Source organism: Varanus komodoensis, unplaced genomic scaffold (genome assembly GCF_004798865.1).
Source record: "Varanus komodoensis strain SLA01 unplaced genomic scaffold, ASM479886v1 scaffold25, whole genome shotgun sequence".
In the NCBI taxonomy this organism is placed as follows: domain Eukaryota; kingdom Metazoa; phylum Chordata; class Lepidosauria; order Squamata; family Varanidae; genus Varanus; species Varanus komodoensis.
Genome location: NW_025335661.1, coordinates 6959499 through 6976011, shown reverse-complemented (window position 1 = coordinate 6976011; position 16513 = coordinate 6959499). Strand labels below are relative to the sequence as shown.

Here is a 16513-nt window from a genome sequence, read left to right as displayed (position 1 = left end):
AAAAGCATCTCAACAACAACAAACTAATCTTTTTGTAAATGTAAAAGACAAAATTATTAATGTAAATTTCTGAATCTTGTTCCTTGTCGAGTTTGGAAGAAAAAGTTTTCTGCAGATTATACACATTTTTGCTGTTTTCAGCAGAGCTGTTCCTATTAGGAAACGAGTGCTAAACTTGTGCTCAGAAGAGTTCCCTTTGTTCTAAAGAAGGCAACAGCCAGGCAATTTCTGCTGATTCCTCCTTTCTTTGCTGATTACTCCAGAACAGAATGGGAGGTAACACTTAGAGAAGGGACTGGCAAAGCTTTCTCCCTGACTTTGCCCTCCAGTGGGCAGCATCCCCTGGATCTTGGCTTCCAGGAACGAGGAGTCCTTCTGCTTGCATGAGACAGGACTAGATTTAATTCACTGGATCAGCTACAGGCTGTTGAAAGGCAGGAATATAAACATTTTAAGCGAATAAAATACTGCTTTACTTCATGTATCTGAATGGAAAAACAATAAGGAGAAAATTTTTTTGGATTCGCAATTATCCCATCAAGATTCAAGAACTCAAAAGTTGCAGTTATTTAGTCCACCTTCATATTTCTCACAATGGCCAGCTGCTTTCAGGCAAATCCCTAAATTGTATGAAGGCAATGCCTGTGCCCATGTTGCTCCCTGAAATTAGTATTTAGAGGCTTCTATCTTTGATTAGAGACCTGCTATAGCCATAACCATCCAAAACCCCAGTCAACCCCACATCATTTGCTAAGGTGCAGCACATGGTATATTTTGAAATGTGTAAATACTCTCATGTCATTATTTCTTGCTGTGTGCCTATGGATGAGATATGAGCATGCATAGCATTCAATTAGTCCGCAAAGGATGAGTAGCCTCCATCATGTAAGAAGATTAATGCGCCATTCATAATGCATGCTTACAGCTTGAACCATCTAAAGCTCAGCTGAGCAGCCCGAATGCAGTTTCACATTTGCACGTTCTAGGATTCTTTTTACAAGCTGCATCTGACAGGGTTCTGTACATGCTTTCTGAACACGCTTTATTGTGCTTCTGTTGGTTCAGTCCAGTTTTGCTACTTAACGTGAGCTAAAACAAATACTTTCTATAGAGATTGTCAGGTCTTGTTAAAAACCTTCTGCTTCCAACAGTGTCGTCGTGTATGGAGAATAAAGTGGCAAAAGGCTGGCGAATGAGAACTTGTTGGGTGAGTTGACACGTTACCCGTTGGGGGAGCCTGGGAGTTGTAGTCCCAATCTATCTGGAGGATTCCCGTTGAGGAAGGTGCCTCTGGCATTTCGGGCAGTGGCCTGCCTGCTCGGAGAAGAAGGCGAGGACTCAGACGGCGAAGCCTTCCACGCCAAGCGCCTGCTCCGCCGCGCAGCTTTCCGCACCACGTGCTCGAAGGCCGCGGCAAGTCGAAGAGCGGCAGCTCGCTTCGCATCGGGCGCGGCTCTCGGAGTCTCCCGAAAGCAGCCGAGAAAGCTCGGGAGAAGCCGAGAGTCTAGACCAGCCTCCGCGTGACGCACGAGAGGGGGCGGCCCTCGCGGCGCCGGCTTGGGCAAGCCTCCGAAGGTCGCTTCACTTGTTGCAGGATGGGGCGGTGGAGCGCGTGCCGCGCGGCTTGCAGCAGAGCGATGCTCCGCCGGGGCGCCTTCTCGCCAGAGGCGGCACGGAGTCGAGGGCTGGCGCTGCCAGGTAGGCGCGGGCGCGCTGCGGGAAGTGGGGAGCCGGTTGCTACTGCCTTTGTTGTCCGGTATCTAAGGGGCGGCAGCCGCCACTCAGATTGTTTCTGGCTCTCGGCACTCCACGCTTTTCTCCTGTATCTTTTCCTCTGTCTTTTTCGGCGCGGGGCGGACGGTTTTTGAACAGAATGCTGGAAAAAAGAGCGAGAGGCTCCGGGCTCTCTTCTCAGTTGCCCAGGGCTGCTGCTCCGTGCCCTTAAGAGCTCCTTTTCAAACTTTTAGCTGCAAAGACAAAGTGGAGTCTCATCCTCCCTTCGCATCCCATGACTCCGAAGTAACTCTGGGAAACGAAAGAATTTCCAGAATGGACAGCCCCGTTGGGCTGTACATAGAAACCAACTAAGCATCTTGGGACACCTTAAAGACTAACAAATGTATGAGGGTATAAGATAATATTTGTAGCGTCCAGTGAGGCCCTAATACGTTAGTTCGTCGTTAAGATGCCGTAAGAATCAATGTTTTTAATGGAATATTGCCACGTTAAACATATCAGTCTGCTTAAATTGCAAAAATTGGAAGCGACAAGAATGCAGCTTCAAATACATGAACTGGTAAAAGAGCCTGCAAAGCATCTGAATGTGCTCTGATCAGCGGAAGAGCCATGCTGGGTGAGAGCACAGGCCTGTCTGGTGCTGTTCTCCAAATGGCCATCCATACGGTCAGGTCAGGAGGCCTCTCCCGCTGCTGCGGTTCCCCAGCAACGGGGATTCGCAGGCGTTTTGCCTCCGATGCTGGAGGTGATATATAGCCATCCTGACGAGTAGCCATTGATAACCTGTTCTGCCATGAATTTGTCTAGAAGACTCTCTTGTTTTGCAGATCACGTTTTAGTTGGAAATCATGAACTGTTTCCAGTTGCAGCCTTCTGACATGAAAGGAGAGCTGCCGTGTAACCTTATGCATGCTTATTCAGAAGTAAGTTCCCTCGAGTGTGAAGGATGTACTTCTAGAACTTTCCGCAGTCCTGTGCATACTTACTGCACAGTCTGTTCCAATGAGTAGGAAAGCATAGGTCTGTGATGTTACACTAGCAACACAGCTTATCGGGCTTATTATTAATTCTGTCTGTCCCTAGAGCACTTATTTGAATGTTTGCAAACCTGTAGAAGGATTCATGTTGTGCTTCTCCTCTCTGCTAATGCATGTGTGGACAGACGGACACACAGTCCTGTGGAGAAAATTAAATATTTTGCTTTCCTGTTTGTTTTTCATGTGTTTTCTCTTCTTTTACATACTTCCTTCTTCCCTGTAATATGAAATAATTTAACCACTGGTTACAAAGAGAAATGTAGCCTGTTTAAGTTTTGGTTTACATTTTGGTGCAAAGTGGGTTTACCATGATGTTTCATGGGATTGGACCTTGGCCATCTGTAACCACTTTGCAGAGAAGTATGAAGAGGTTACTGTGTTTACTTCTGCTTGTTCATCTTTGTTGCCTGGGTTATTTGGGAAATGCAACGTTTGCTTCTAGCTTCACCCTGCTTTTTTGCTGCTCATGGCTAACTTAGAAAAGCTACATGATCAGATTGTAGGAACCAAGAAAATGAGATGGTAGGTGTGTTGAAGAGAGAAGGCAGTTCAAGGGCTCTTAATAGCTTTCCTTGGCACTGTGGTCGTAAAAAGTGGGCTTCTGAAGCCATGAGAATAGGGTAGCACTTTTAGGGAATAACTAAGCAAAAAGGAAGGAAGAAAAGGAAGTCCCTGCCTCAAGCTTGTTTCCAAGCTCTAATTTTAGGTTGGACAGTTGGACATACCTGGGTAACAGGGCAGTCACACCCACCTCAGCTTTAGTCATAAGCACATTTGCCTGGGAGTAAGTCTCTGATGGAGTTGAAGCAATAGAATTACCCATGCTCAGCAGTTTTAATATGGGTTGTTGTTGTTCCTGCAAAATTGGTTATTGTGTTGCCTGAACCCAGTGGAGATAACAGATGATGGTGAAATACCCACAATTCACAACCCAGCAGTATAGATTGTTTATAGTCAGTGCTGCTATGGCTTGTTAACATAGCTAGGTTCATATAACATGATGACCCATCAGCCTGTTGTCTCAGCCCAGGAACTGAATGATGCTTTCTTTGAAGTAGGCATGTATGCGATCATGCTGTCATAATCATAATTAAGCAGAGTTCTCTTTTATGCAGGGCAAACAAACTAAGAAAACAGCAACCTTTGAGTATAAATTTAACTTATTTAATTTGTGTGTTTTTTGGTTAGTTGCTATTTATTGCTGTTTTATTGTGGTTGTTTAATGATTGTAAACCGTCCTGAGATGCCATGCGTAAGGGACGACATATAAAAAATTTAAATAAATAAATAAATAACCTTGTATAAAGCAGGAGTAAACAAATCTCTGGCTTAGGTTAGCTAGTTATTTTGTTTCCTAGAATCCCTGTGGCCAACCAAAATGTTTACAGGCTTATAATACAAGAGTAAGCAATTAGCACTAGCTTAGTAAGGGAAATCTTGATAAACCCGACATAATTTTTTACTTATTTGGGTATTTTTCCCCCTCCAATTCCCAGTGGGTCTCTGGATGGCTTACAATTCAAATCCAATAAATACATATGTACCCAAGTAATACAAATAATCCACAAACTGAGCATAAAAACATATTTAAAATTAAACATTAAAAGTACAGAAAAATAAAAAGGTCTTGACCTGGTGCCGAGAAGCATATAATCTAGCCCTCTTTGCAGGAATGCCAGCAGACATGAAAAGATTGGCTGGTTGGTAAACAGTTAAAGACTGAATTGTCACGAGCTACGCAGAACTTCTTGGAGAATAGGCAGGATATAAATGCTTTAAAAGAAAAGTAAAATAAATCTTTATCTCTGATGTAAATGACCAGCTTTTGCGCTGTTGCTCCACAAGAATACGAAAAGGGAGGAGGACAGAGAAAGAGAGAGAGGTTGCCCTGCTAGTGCAAAACAAGGGGACTGTTGTCCTTTAGAGTATGGTGTCCACTGTACTCAATTATGTTGACAAGGGATTTTAAAAAGCACAGCAGCTGTAAAGAAGGGTGCATGCCTTTATGGTCTCTTATTGATTTTGAAGCTTGGAACTTTGGCAGATGGCAGGTCAAGGGTCAGTCATTATGGGACAGCTTCTGAAAATGAATCCCTTGCATATTATGATACTCTGATTTCCTAATGAGCAAAGTAATGCCTAGGGATCTTATACTGGACTGGGATATATGAAAGCAGAAAACTGTTGGGAATATTCATTGAACTTGTTTAGTTATAGATACAGGATTCGAATTATCTTTCTTTAAAGTCATCAGGAATTCTCCAGTTTCCCTATTAGTCCTGGGGCTCAATCTCCTTTGGTAGAGGGTTGGGATGCTGGCAGCTCTGTGTTGGTGTAGGACTCCAACTTGCATTGGTCACAACCAGCATAGCTAGTGGTAAAGGATGCTGGAAGCGGGAGAGCAACATCACACAGTTCACAGCTTCTCAATTCCCTGCCCTCATGTGCCTGGGAGATGTTCCATTACTGTGTTAGGACTCTGTCCTTGGGACTTCAGACTGAAATGTTGCACAGCTGGGGTAGACCCCTTTTTTCAGTCATGCCTTTGGAAGAGTCTGTCAGAGACCAACTATGAGTGAGGCCAAGCCAGTGATGAGATCAGAGACAAAATTAGGCGCACTCCCTTTTTTCTCTTTCTCACTGCCCCACTCTTCTTCCCCTCCTGGCAGCCTGCCTGGGAGAAGGACAGATCACATTTGCCAGACAGCTACACTACTTGTCTGCAGAGGGTTTATGATATTAGACTGTGGGTCACAGGTTGTTCACCCTTGTGATATGGGTTCCCTAGAGCAGTTCTAACATCTGCTGGCACCTGCACCAAAAAAGAGATCCATTTAAAAGCACCCTGAAACCTCAAACAAAAGAAAAAGGCTTGACTGAAACACATCGTGCAAAATCGCATGTGCAGCTAATCATGTTTGTCTTTCAGGTTACATTGCTGTGGATTAGTAGTGTTTGCGGTAAGTAAGTCATTCTTTCAGTATGTTTGTTTTTATTTAAGAGGGAAGCTGGCGATTAAGTGCTGTGGAGTTCTTAATATTTGGGGCAACTTGTCCTGAACCTGCATTGCTTGAGTTTTTTGCATTCTTCATGTGGGCTACAAAGTGCAGTTGCCCTGTATTGATAAAGCTATAATTGCAGCAGCCACCTTTATATAAATTATTTTTCTACTTTATGAGAACTGATACTGTGCAAGCATCATCCTTGACCACAGTTTTATTGGAAATGTAGAAAGCTTTATGTGACTTGAGGCAACAAGAATTAGCATTACATCCTTGGCAAATGTATGTCTGTAATTCCGTACATGGCAGTAGTTGCTCAAGGCGACAGTAAAGACTGTGCTTGAAGAATCAGTCCAATGTTTTCCAAAATAAAACGGATGCTCATTCGGTTGTTTTTTGTAAAACACTAGCGGTCAGTTGTTTAATGCAGTATCACATTTATATTCTAAAAAAATGAAACTGCCAATTCCACTTTTACAGCACAAATTTCAGAACAACCAATTAAAACATGTGCTGTTTAATTCCAGTAATATGTAATACTGTTGTTACCTGAACAGAATAAGTGAAGGATGTTATAAATAAGACATACTATATGCCCTTGTTGAAAGTACGTGGTTGATGTTCAGAGCAACACTATATGCAGGCTCATAGTTTTTTTGGCATTGGGAAATTAGCAAGGCCTTGTTCTGCTCCATGATTTCAGTGATTATGTGATTGTGTAGCTATTGAAAATGTTTACTTTCTTTATAGCAGTATTATATGTCTCTCTATATATAGATATGTAGATAAGTGCATACATGCTTTGGAATAAGTGAATGATCATTTTATGAGGAATGCTGATGCTTGTGTAATACTCCAAAATGGCTAGAAGCTGAATTTCATCTCAACTTAATAGCATCTGTGAAGTGCAAATGCACTTCACACTTCAAAGAAGATAGCAATGTGTTCGTTTCAAATGTAGCTTGGTACTTTCTCTGCTATTGTGATACCTTTCTTGACTTCAGAAATTCCAGCTGGCCATGGGATAATATTGTCCCAATGCCTGTAAACAAAAACAGATTGGTACATATCTTTATATATTCAGATATTCACCATCCCAAGGAAATGCACTTTGTGTGTGTGTGTGGGTGTTACTATTTGAAATGAAGCCAATTTTTTAAGGCTTGGTGAACTATTCATGCAGAGCCTGGAGATGAAGAAGCCGTCACACAATGCCAGCTGCAATATAAATTACCAATTAGAAAAGCTGCCAAAGGCCCCTTTTCTGAGGACAAAGCATGAGCTAGTTATAGTTCAAAAGCCAGATTAAGGATTGGGGAGTGCCTGCTGCTGATAGAAACAAATGGAAGGCTTAGTTTTCAAAATGAAGTGGATACCAATTTATTTTTTTAAAAAGAAGTTAATTTACTTTCAGTTTCTAATACAAAGAAAATAAATACTGTAACAGAACATCAAATGACATTGATAACCCAAAGGTAAAATCTAAAAACATTATGACCACAGCTACATTAAAATTTAAAGAAACACCAACTTCTTTTTGTTGGAGAGAAAACTGGATACTGGACTTAGGTGTCATTGTTCCAGTAAATCCTCTTTTAATGATTTAAGACAATTTTTAAAAACAACTGATTTAGATTATATGTGGCATATGTTTGAATTGCATCTTCTATAAAATATTGTCATTCCTGTTGTCTTAATAAATTGCTTTACATTAATAATAGGCAATGCAACAATCTAAACTAGAAGCTGAGAAATCATCAGAGAGAGGAGTAAATATGCAGACATGTATTATCTTTCTTCCCAACCTCTTCTGTTGAGAAGTGGGCAGTGACTGCTGGATGGGATATTATTGGACTGGGCGTTGCCCAGAAGTATTGTTTTGAATTCAGACATATTTAAACTTCAAGAGCAATGTGGCAAATATGTAGCAACTTAAAGTAAAAATGAACTCTGCCATGACCTGCTGTTTAACCCACTTGTCTTAAGCCAAAGAGGCACAGGTACTTCCAAGTACCATCTTTTTAACTGGGCATGTTTAGAATTGAATCTGATGTATGAAAAGCCATATGCTTTAGTTATTAGGTGGTGACCAGGTTTACACACATGCGTGTGCATACACACAATGCAAATATGTATTAATCTTATTCTAAGTGCGAGTTTCACAAAGTCTTCACACAGAGAGCAAGGCAGAAATGTGGGTGTAGTGGTGATGCTAGAGAAACGCCAGGTGGGGGTGAGTATAAAAGGAGAATAAAGCTGCATGCGCCAACATTGTTGAGAAAGCCACTGGGAAAACAGCGCAAACAGTGCAGTATGCTCTTAGGAAAATTAGAGTTTTCAGTGAGATAGGATACTCCCACGCAGGATGGTTGTGCAGGAAAATGGGAAGCAGGTGGCAATTACAGATAAATGGGTAATTGCTGTTTTATGTGATCCCCCTTTATTGTTCTAGGAGCCTCCCAGAGTCATTGTTTTTAAGCATGTGGTGTTCAGTCAGAATCGTGAGAGGCAGAATCGTTTGTATTTGTACAATAATGTATTGTACTTATGATTTGCTAGAATTAGTTCTGCTTGTCCATCGGAAAAGCCCCAAAATTAACAAGTTCTGATCATGTAACAAAATGAATTTTATAACATTGCATTTCTGGTTTGCAAATGGGTTTTGCAGTAACAATCCCATTGGTGCTATACCCATTTTACAGTGAAATCAAATCAGTGAAACTACATCAAGAATATAACTCAATTCCAGACCTTCCTGGTTGAAGTGAATTTCATGTCCACCAGGCATATCTTGGAAAATGAAAATAGTCTTCCAAAGGCCCTGTGGTAAATGGGGAGAACCTTCTTGCTTTGTCGTATTAGTTTATCTTTGGAAAATGAGAGGGTCTTGGGTCACTGGCACATGTAAGCTGATTTAAATCTGTGCTAGTTTACCATAGCTGTAATACCCAGAGATCTTTTCTTTTAAAAAGAGGTCTGGCCAGTTCAGAACAAGCCTGTTTTGTAGTCCAAATGGTGCTATTCCTTCCTAGTGAAAATCCAAGGTCTTGACTATAATATACAAAGCCCTAAATGGCTTGAGACAGCAATTTCTTAGAGAGCACCTAACTCCATATATTCCTGCTCATCATTTAAGGTCATCAGCAGAGACCCTCCTATGAGTTTCTCCTCCTAAGGAGCTTAAGGGAGAGGTTGCAAGGAGAAGGGCCTTTTCTGTGGTGGCACCTCGAGTCTGGAATGTTTTACCATCACAGATTTGTCAGGTGCCTACTCTGCTGAGCTTTAGGCTCCTGATAAAAACGTTCCTTTTCCAGTGCACTTATGGCACCACTTAGATTATTTTACATCAGTTTGCACCAGTTTTATTAACTTAAGTTTTGTTGTTGTTGATTATTTGCATGTTATTTTGTTTTGTGTATTTTGATTATATTATTTTTTATTGTAATTTTATTGTAATGGTCACCCAGAGAGTGTGATGCTACTGGGTGGCCATTAAATATATAAAATCAATCAATCAATCAATAAAGCACTGGAGTTAATGGGAACTGTAGTCCCAACCTATCTGGTGGGTGTCAGATTAGAAAAGACTGCAATTTTATTATCATAATTAATACACTTATATCCTGCCTTTTTTCTTCTTGTGAAAGCCCTGGGTGGCTTAAATACCTCTCCACTCCATTTTTCCCTCACAACAAAACCCCTGTGAGGTGGATTAGGCTAGTATTACTTTGCAGTAGGGGTGCAGAATCCCAGGTGAAGTGATCAAAACTGATGTGTTCTGGGGTGGGATCCCAGTCTGCCCCTCTGGGGTTCCCCAGATGGCCAGGCCCCTTTCCCTCGGCCCCATCCCATTCTCCCAACCCTCAATCCTTGGTGGCTTTTCCAGCTGTTGTGGAAATTTCCCTTCCCCTTCCTGAAACATCAAAATACCCCTCCTAAAGCTTAGTTACCAGTGTTGAGAGTTTCATACTGATACATGCTGGTCTTTCTGGTATTTTGGCCCTGCCCTTTTGCCTTTGGGCCATCCCCCTAATACTTTTGACTCCACCCACCACTGGGATGCAGTTCTCAGGAGCCTTCCCGAACTGGAATTTGGTCCTATGACTGAAACTATGACTGTTTTTGAAATCAAATGGTATGGGAGCTGCTTCTCTGTGAGCAGTTCCTGTGGGGCTAGGGTAGCGCTTAAATAGGTGACCATGAGTCTACGTGCTAGCTCCAACTGATTGGCACTTCCAGGATTGGTCCCAAATTCAAGGAATGAGTAGCTGGGCAGCAGATAAACAGCAAACATCTCCAGAACGAGCACCGCCCACACGCACCCTTGCTTGAGGTTACTGTGAGGAAATGAGACCTTTGGGCACATTGGAGCCAAGCCAGGCTGCTCTGTATAGAACCTCGTGAGTAAAGCTGGCATTTGGAAGCTGTTTCCCTGAAGCTTTGCCTTTCCTGAAATTGCTTCTTGGAGATAAACATCTGTTATCTGTGATGTTCACATTGACTTCTCTTCAGATGTCCTGTTTCCTTTTTGCTTTTTAAAAAGGATGTTTTATCAGCACAGCCCAGAAGGGTGTTGTCTCAGGAAAGACTGCAAGCTTTGTTAAATGACACAAACAAACAAAAAAAAAACCAACTCCCACAATCATGGCTTGGCACAGAGATAAAAAGAGAGGAAGGAAGAAAGGAAGGAAGGAAGGAAGAGATGGTGTGCAGTCTTCAAAACAGATGAGCATCACCTTCCATTGGCTCTGAGATGGCAGCAGGATCAGCAAGTTCAATGGCTGTAAAGGACTGACTACATTTCATTTGTCAATTTTATATAGCATGGCAGGAGAGGACATTTTGGCATGATACAAATGCCTTAGAAAGAGATATTTTATATGATTCTGATTCTGGACAACTGAACATTATTCTTTCCAGGTTTTGTAATATTTCACAGTAAAAGAAAACTTGGAGTAGGTGCTGTGAATTTAGGAATCTGCAGTGGTGCTGACTATCATAAGTAAAACTGATGTCGGGACCTTAAGAGATAGGAGAGCTCCCCATTCCCCCTCTCCTTCTGTGATGTGCCCCTTGAAATCCAAGATGCAGGTAATAAAAACAAGGTTGTGTTAGTGCCATATTGCTGCTTATTTGGAACTGACTGAGAAGTGTAATTTTATTCTTTTTAAAAATGGTGTTTATGTGAGCGAGTGATAGAGGCACAGAAGTAGCAATTATATTTTATATTTCAAGGTCACCGTATAATGGATGGGAGGACAGATTCCTTGGTGATGACTGTGCACCTGCTTGCCAGATCTGGCCATGCATTACTCTTGCAGAAGACCCTTGATCAACTTCAAGAATGGATCTGCTTGGACCTACGTCTCTTCCTTGTATCAGAGCGCACCTCTCCAATGAAATATTATGAGACCCACCGCCAAAAAAGCGCCAGGTTCCCCGGGACATCTGTTCTGCTTTTTTTGCATGAGGACTTTGGGGAAGAACGGATTTTCCAAGTCCATGGCTTTTTCCAGCACCCACCGTGGCAGCGTGTTCACATTGAAAGTGCCAAGAAAGGGCAGCTTTCTCCCTATGCCCTTCAGGACTTCTATGGGCTGGACGAGCACATGCCCGTATGGGGACTGAGGCAGGTTCATTATGGCACAGAAATTCTGCGTGTCACACTTTACTGTAGTTTTGACAACTATGAGGATGCAGTCAGGCTGTATGAGATGATCTTGCAGAGAGAAGCTGCTGTGCAAAAAAGCAGCTTCTGTGCCTTTGTGCTGTACACGACCCAAAGCATTGCAGTTCAGCTCTGCTTGAAGCAGCTGCCTCTAGGAGTGTGTGTCGACTCAAAGGAGTCTTCGGTGTTGCAGTTCAAGGTGCATGAAATTGGGCAGCTGGTTCCACTTCTGCCTAATCCTTGTGTTCCTATAAGCAGCACTAGGTGGCAAACAGAAGATTATGAAGGGAACAAGATCTTGCTCCAGGTATGATTTTCTTTATAAATGGTGTACACTGTCAACTAAGCATTATTCCTGCCCAACTTTTGTTTATTGTAGGAAAATTGAAAGCAGTAAAGGGCAGTAGTTTCAAAGAAAAGAAATTATCTTCATATTACACAAGCTGTGAGCCAAAACTGACATTACTTTAAAGGCGTGTCTTGTAGCTCTTTTTCCCCTTCATTTTTTCTCCTTCATTTTACTCTAGTGTTCGTATAGAGCCCACTATTTGGTAAGGAGGCTTTAGATCAGGGGTCCTCAAACTTTTGCAATAGGGGGCCAGTTGAAAGGCTGCGGTGACTGTCGTGGGCCAGTGAGGTGGGGGTGCGGGGGCATGTGAGGCAGCATCGGACTTGTGTGGCAGTGGCTCGCTCGCTTGGAGATCTAGCGAGTCCAAAACCATCTCCGAGCGATCGAGCCACCACCTCCCCACTCGCGCTGCAAGGCAGCAGCGAGTGCACATGTACGGGAGGCAGGCGGTGGCGGCAGCTTGCTCGCTTGGAGACCATCTCCGAGCGCACGCATACGGGAGGCAGGTTGCGGCAACGGCTTGCTCACTCAGAGACCATCTCCAGGTGAGCAAGCCACCACCTCCCTGATGGCGCACACTGGTTGGAAGGCCATGGCAGGCCGGATCCGTCCCGTGGGCCGTAATTTGAGGACCCATGCTTTAGATATTGGACCCATTGTACCTACTTTGAAATTTGTTTCTTTGTTTTTAAAGTACACTTAATGTCTCGTTTGGCTCTGTTTTAGACTATTTGGTGTTGCAAATTCCACAACTAGTTATCCACATTATCCAAATATATATTGCATATATTTATATTGTATTTTGTATTCTTTGTATTTGTATTCTAGAGTTGGGATATTTAGGTATCTATAACTTGATTTAAAATAGAAAATGATTGAAGTTTTTATTCTGCCTGCATCTGGAGTTATAACATTAACAGAACAATTTGATTCATACAAAGCTGCCAAATTGTTCATTGAAGTCAGATAAGAAATGCATCATACAGCTGTAGTTTTCAGCCATTAAAGCACAACAAAATGTTAAAACACTTTTGGAAAATGGCTAGACTTTTTCTTACCCAGTGGCAAATAAAAAAGATTCTCCAGACAAAGGTGCTTAAAAAGATAGACCATGTTGACAGATAAGCTAGAAGCTCCAGTTTACATTTGGACCCCCCCCCCCCAGGTGGTTCTTAGCAGAACTCTTCAATTATTGATGTATGGGTGATGCCTTCACATGATCAGGTGAGAACCTGATTGCATTACTGATGCTAGGCTATAATTAATTTTCCTTTTCTTTCATAGGTTCAAGGCAGCTCTAAGCACAATGGAGACCGGGTTTCATCTTCCAGTTGCCACCACAGTGCACCTGAGAACAGTGCCCCCATCTCCTGCTCTAGTCCATCCCCAGTAGCCACCACAAGAACTGTGGTGCAGCAGAAAACACGGACACTTCGAGCCATGAAGAATAAAAACAAATCCACACGAGGCATGGCGCATGCTCCGGGAAGCCTCGGCAGTCCCTCACAAAGCAATTTTTGCTCTTCTTCCCAGCCTTGTAGCCCTGCAGGTTCTTCTCTGCAGGACCTAAGCTCTTCCCAGGTGAACCTGGGCACTAAGTGGAGATATTCTAGCCATGAACTCTGGCTGAGCCAGGAGGAGGAGGAGACTAATGTTGATACAGGCAACAGAGTGGCATCTTCCGAATGCAGTAACTCTCCACTAAATAGGTTTTCAAAGGACTTGCAAAATGGACTTTTCCAACCCCAGGCACCATGCTGCTCATTTACGGGAGCTCACTCCAAAATCCACTTGCACTCAGAGAACAGAAGCACTCCATCACTGCATATTGCCAAAAGCTGTACAGAAGTAGAACAGAGACAGTCAAGTTTTCACTTGAGAACCTCAGGAGCAAGCCATGGAGAGGAAGAGGAATTTTTTATATGACTTTAAGTACAAGAATTTTACTAGCTTGATTTTTCAGTGCCTTATTTCCGAAAATAATAGAGTGAACAATCTGTATGCTGCACAATGGCTTTGTCTTTGTGTAGATACCCCAGCTGTCTATACTACCTTTTAAAAAGAAAACTTAAACGTAGTTTGCAGAAGTGTTTATGGACTTATCTAATGCGAGGAAGAGGAAGATTGTGAGAAACCTGACATACTGGAGGATTATTGTGCAATAGACTGAAAGAAGCCATTCATTTAATGCTTCATAAGTTAATGACATTGCATTAGAAACCGGCGAGAGAAAACTAGTTCCCTTATAAAACATTCTTTAAAGGCTGCATGTTGCAACCAGCTTATGGCACAATAGTTTATATTCTAGAGAGATGTCAAGTGCTTTGTTGTGCAGCTGAAGTACATGTGTCCAGACTACAGCATCCATCTAAAGGGCACAATCATATGCATGGTTAGGCCAATAAAAGTTACACAGTTCCCAGCATTCCCCAGTGAACATGATTGCCTGAAGAATGTTGAGAATTGTAAGAATTCTTTCTCTCTCCACATGCATAGGATTACATGTTTAAGAGGCCTATATTGCTAGTTGAGTTCCACTGTATTGTAGTATTTCTCTTTCTGAGGAAGCACATACTTTAATGGGATTATGAGCTTGCAATATTAACAATGCCATAGTCTTCTAAGATGTGGTGTTTTGGAATTTAATAGCCTTAGAAGACTATATAAACTTTCTATCACACAATGCAAGCTGGTGGATGCTTTGGCTTAAAGTTAGGATTGCTAGAATAGCTGTGGATTCGGTGGTTTATCTGGTGAATCCCTCATTGCTAGCGTTTCCTTTTTCCATATTAAACTCTGATTTTTGCTTAATTCTTTCAGAGCGCTAGCGTAGAAATGATTGTTGCTTCACATAGTGTTTAGGTACAGAATAGGCAGTGTTACTCTCATCAAACTGAGTTTGAGAATTCTTATCAATGCAGGTGCCTCCTCCCCAGTTTCCCTCCCTATACTACCTATTTAAACATTTTGGATGGAACTGTTACACATGAATATTAGAAGCACAATGCTGCTTGTACAAGCAAGTATCCCCAGGTTTACATTTCTTTGTGCTGCTGCTCTGGCTGCAGAATAACAGGTTATCTCTACCTGTTCTGACCAGGCTAATGTCACTTGATAGGCAGGCCTAGAGCACAGTGAAATGTACACCCAAACCTATCCCTTTCTCATGTGTGCCAGAGAAAGAATGGAATGGATATGCTCTGGGAAGGTAGAGGTACACTCAGGAACATTAAAGTATGCAGGTATGTGACCACATGGCACCTGGTGAAATGTATGGTATATTTATCTGTTTGAATGGGTTAGGTGAGGCTGGGTTTGGGATCTCTACAACCACCATAGTGGGTCAGTGCTTCTGTTGCTGTTTATAATTAGAAGCATCTGGTTGTTTCATCTTTGTTGAAAAGATCTCAGTTAGTAGTGCTGGAAAAAGTGCTCACTTGAAATTTTAGAGACCTGCTGCCTGTCAAACTACTGAGCTAAAAGTACCACCTATATTGGACTTTTCAAACCTGGTGGCCTCTTCAGTTTTTGGAAAGCAGCTCCCAGAATTCCTTTGCATTGACCATTCTTGCTGGAGCAGATGGGGGCTGACGTTCAAAACATCTAGAGGTTTCCTTGTTGGGGAAAGCTGGCCTATGTATACTGAGCATGCAGATGTGTATTTGTTTTTATGTAACATTGCAATGTAAGATTTGGGCTTTAATTTGGGTGTATCGTTAGCCACTTTGAGTGCCAATTTATGATGGAATGACAAGAAGTTAAATAAATACAGTGGTACCTTGGCTGATGAACTTAATCCATTCCACGACTGGTTGTGACCCAAATTGGTTGTGACCCATCAAATTTTTCCATAAAGTTCAATGTAAATAATGTTAATCCATTCTGTAACTTTTTTAATCAGAAAAATTTGGAAAAAAGTGACAAAGAACAACAAAGTAACAAAGTACTGTACAGTACAGTGGAGAACACTAACCTAGGTGGGGGGCAGATTATTGTTTTGAGGGAGAGTCCCCCTCCATAAGGACATTGGAAGATCTCCTTCAGGGGTTTCCTCTCTTCTTTGTCTCTTAGCTGCAGGGTCAATTTTGGTGAAAAATCTTGTCTATAGTCACTTGTTTCTTCCTGCGCTGCATAACCCTCCGGAAATGAGAGACCACGTTATTGTTCATCAGATTCAACACTGTTCATTACAGTTATGTTGGGGTGGTGCTTCTGAAAGAAATCCTGGCACTCATTCCATTTTTTCATAATGGATTGTATCACATCACTGCTAACCTCCTCCCTGACTTCCTCTTCCTCAGTGGAATCCTCCTCAGCAAGTGCCTTCTGCTGCTCACTCTGGAGTTCAGCAAGTTCTGTCATCACTCCTCTATGTCTTCCCTGCACGAATGCAACTGCGATTGTGGCAATCTCCCCACTCGGGTGGGGGTGGGAAAATGGCCGCGATCGTGCTGGTTGTGGTGGGTGGGGAGATGGCCAAGATTGTGTCCATCTTTCCTGCAGGAGTGCGCCCGTGATCACGCACGTCTTCCCTGCATGAACGCAACTGATCGTGGCCATCTCTCCACTCGGGGGTGGGGGGGGGTGGGGAGATGGCTGCGATATTGGTTGCCACCCAATGTGGAGTTCGCGACCCAAGTCAAAATTTTCATGAAATTTTTGTTTGTGACCCGATTTGGTTGTGAATCAAGGCGTTTGTGAGCCGAGGCACCACTGTAGA

The 16513-nt window shown here is 42.5% G+C and overlaps 1 protein-coding gene across 6 annotated transcripts; it reads left to right on the top strand.

The window, feature by feature from the left end:
• The first annotated feature begins 1585 nt into the window (after positions 1-1585).
• Positions 1586-15575, top strand: FAM124B (family with sequence similarity 124 member B). 6 transcript variants are annotated; one of them, XM_044433002.1, is made up of 5 exons: positions 1586-1698; positions 2565-2660; positions 5704-5734; positions 11012-11751; positions 13078-15575. In XM_044433002.1, the coding sequence occupies exons 2-5, from the start codon at positions 2586-2588 to the stop codon at positions 13717-13719; spliced, it is 1488 nt and encodes a 495-aa protein (XP_044288937.1). In that variant the 5' UTR covers positions 1586-1698; positions 2565-2585; the 3' UTR covers positions 13720-15575. The 6 variants fall into 6 exon arrangements, with proteins under 6 accessions (XP_044288937.1, XP_044288940.1, XP_044288941.1 ...); XM_044433004.1 differs by having other exon boundaries at positions 1681-1698; positions 5704-5738; XM_044433005.1 differs by lacking the exon at positions 2565-2660 and having other exon boundaries at positions 1601-1698.
• The last annotated feature ends 938 nt before the right edge of the window (positions 15576-16513 follow it).

Excerpts from the sequence above, each read along its gene's own strand:
- FAM124B (XM_044433002.1), top strand. The coding sequence starts at position 2,586 with ATGAACTGTTTCCAGTTGCAGCCTTCTGACATGAAAGGAGAGCTGCCG. Across the intron at positions 5,735-11,011 it reads GTGGATTAGTAGTGTTTGCG|GTCACCGTATAATGGATGGG; the intron begins GTAAGTAAGTCA and ends TTATATTTCAAG. Across the intron at positions 11,752-13,077 it reads GGAACAAGATCTTGCTCCAG|GTTCAAGGCAGCTCTAAGCA; the intron begins GTATGATTTTCT and ends TTTCTTTCATAG.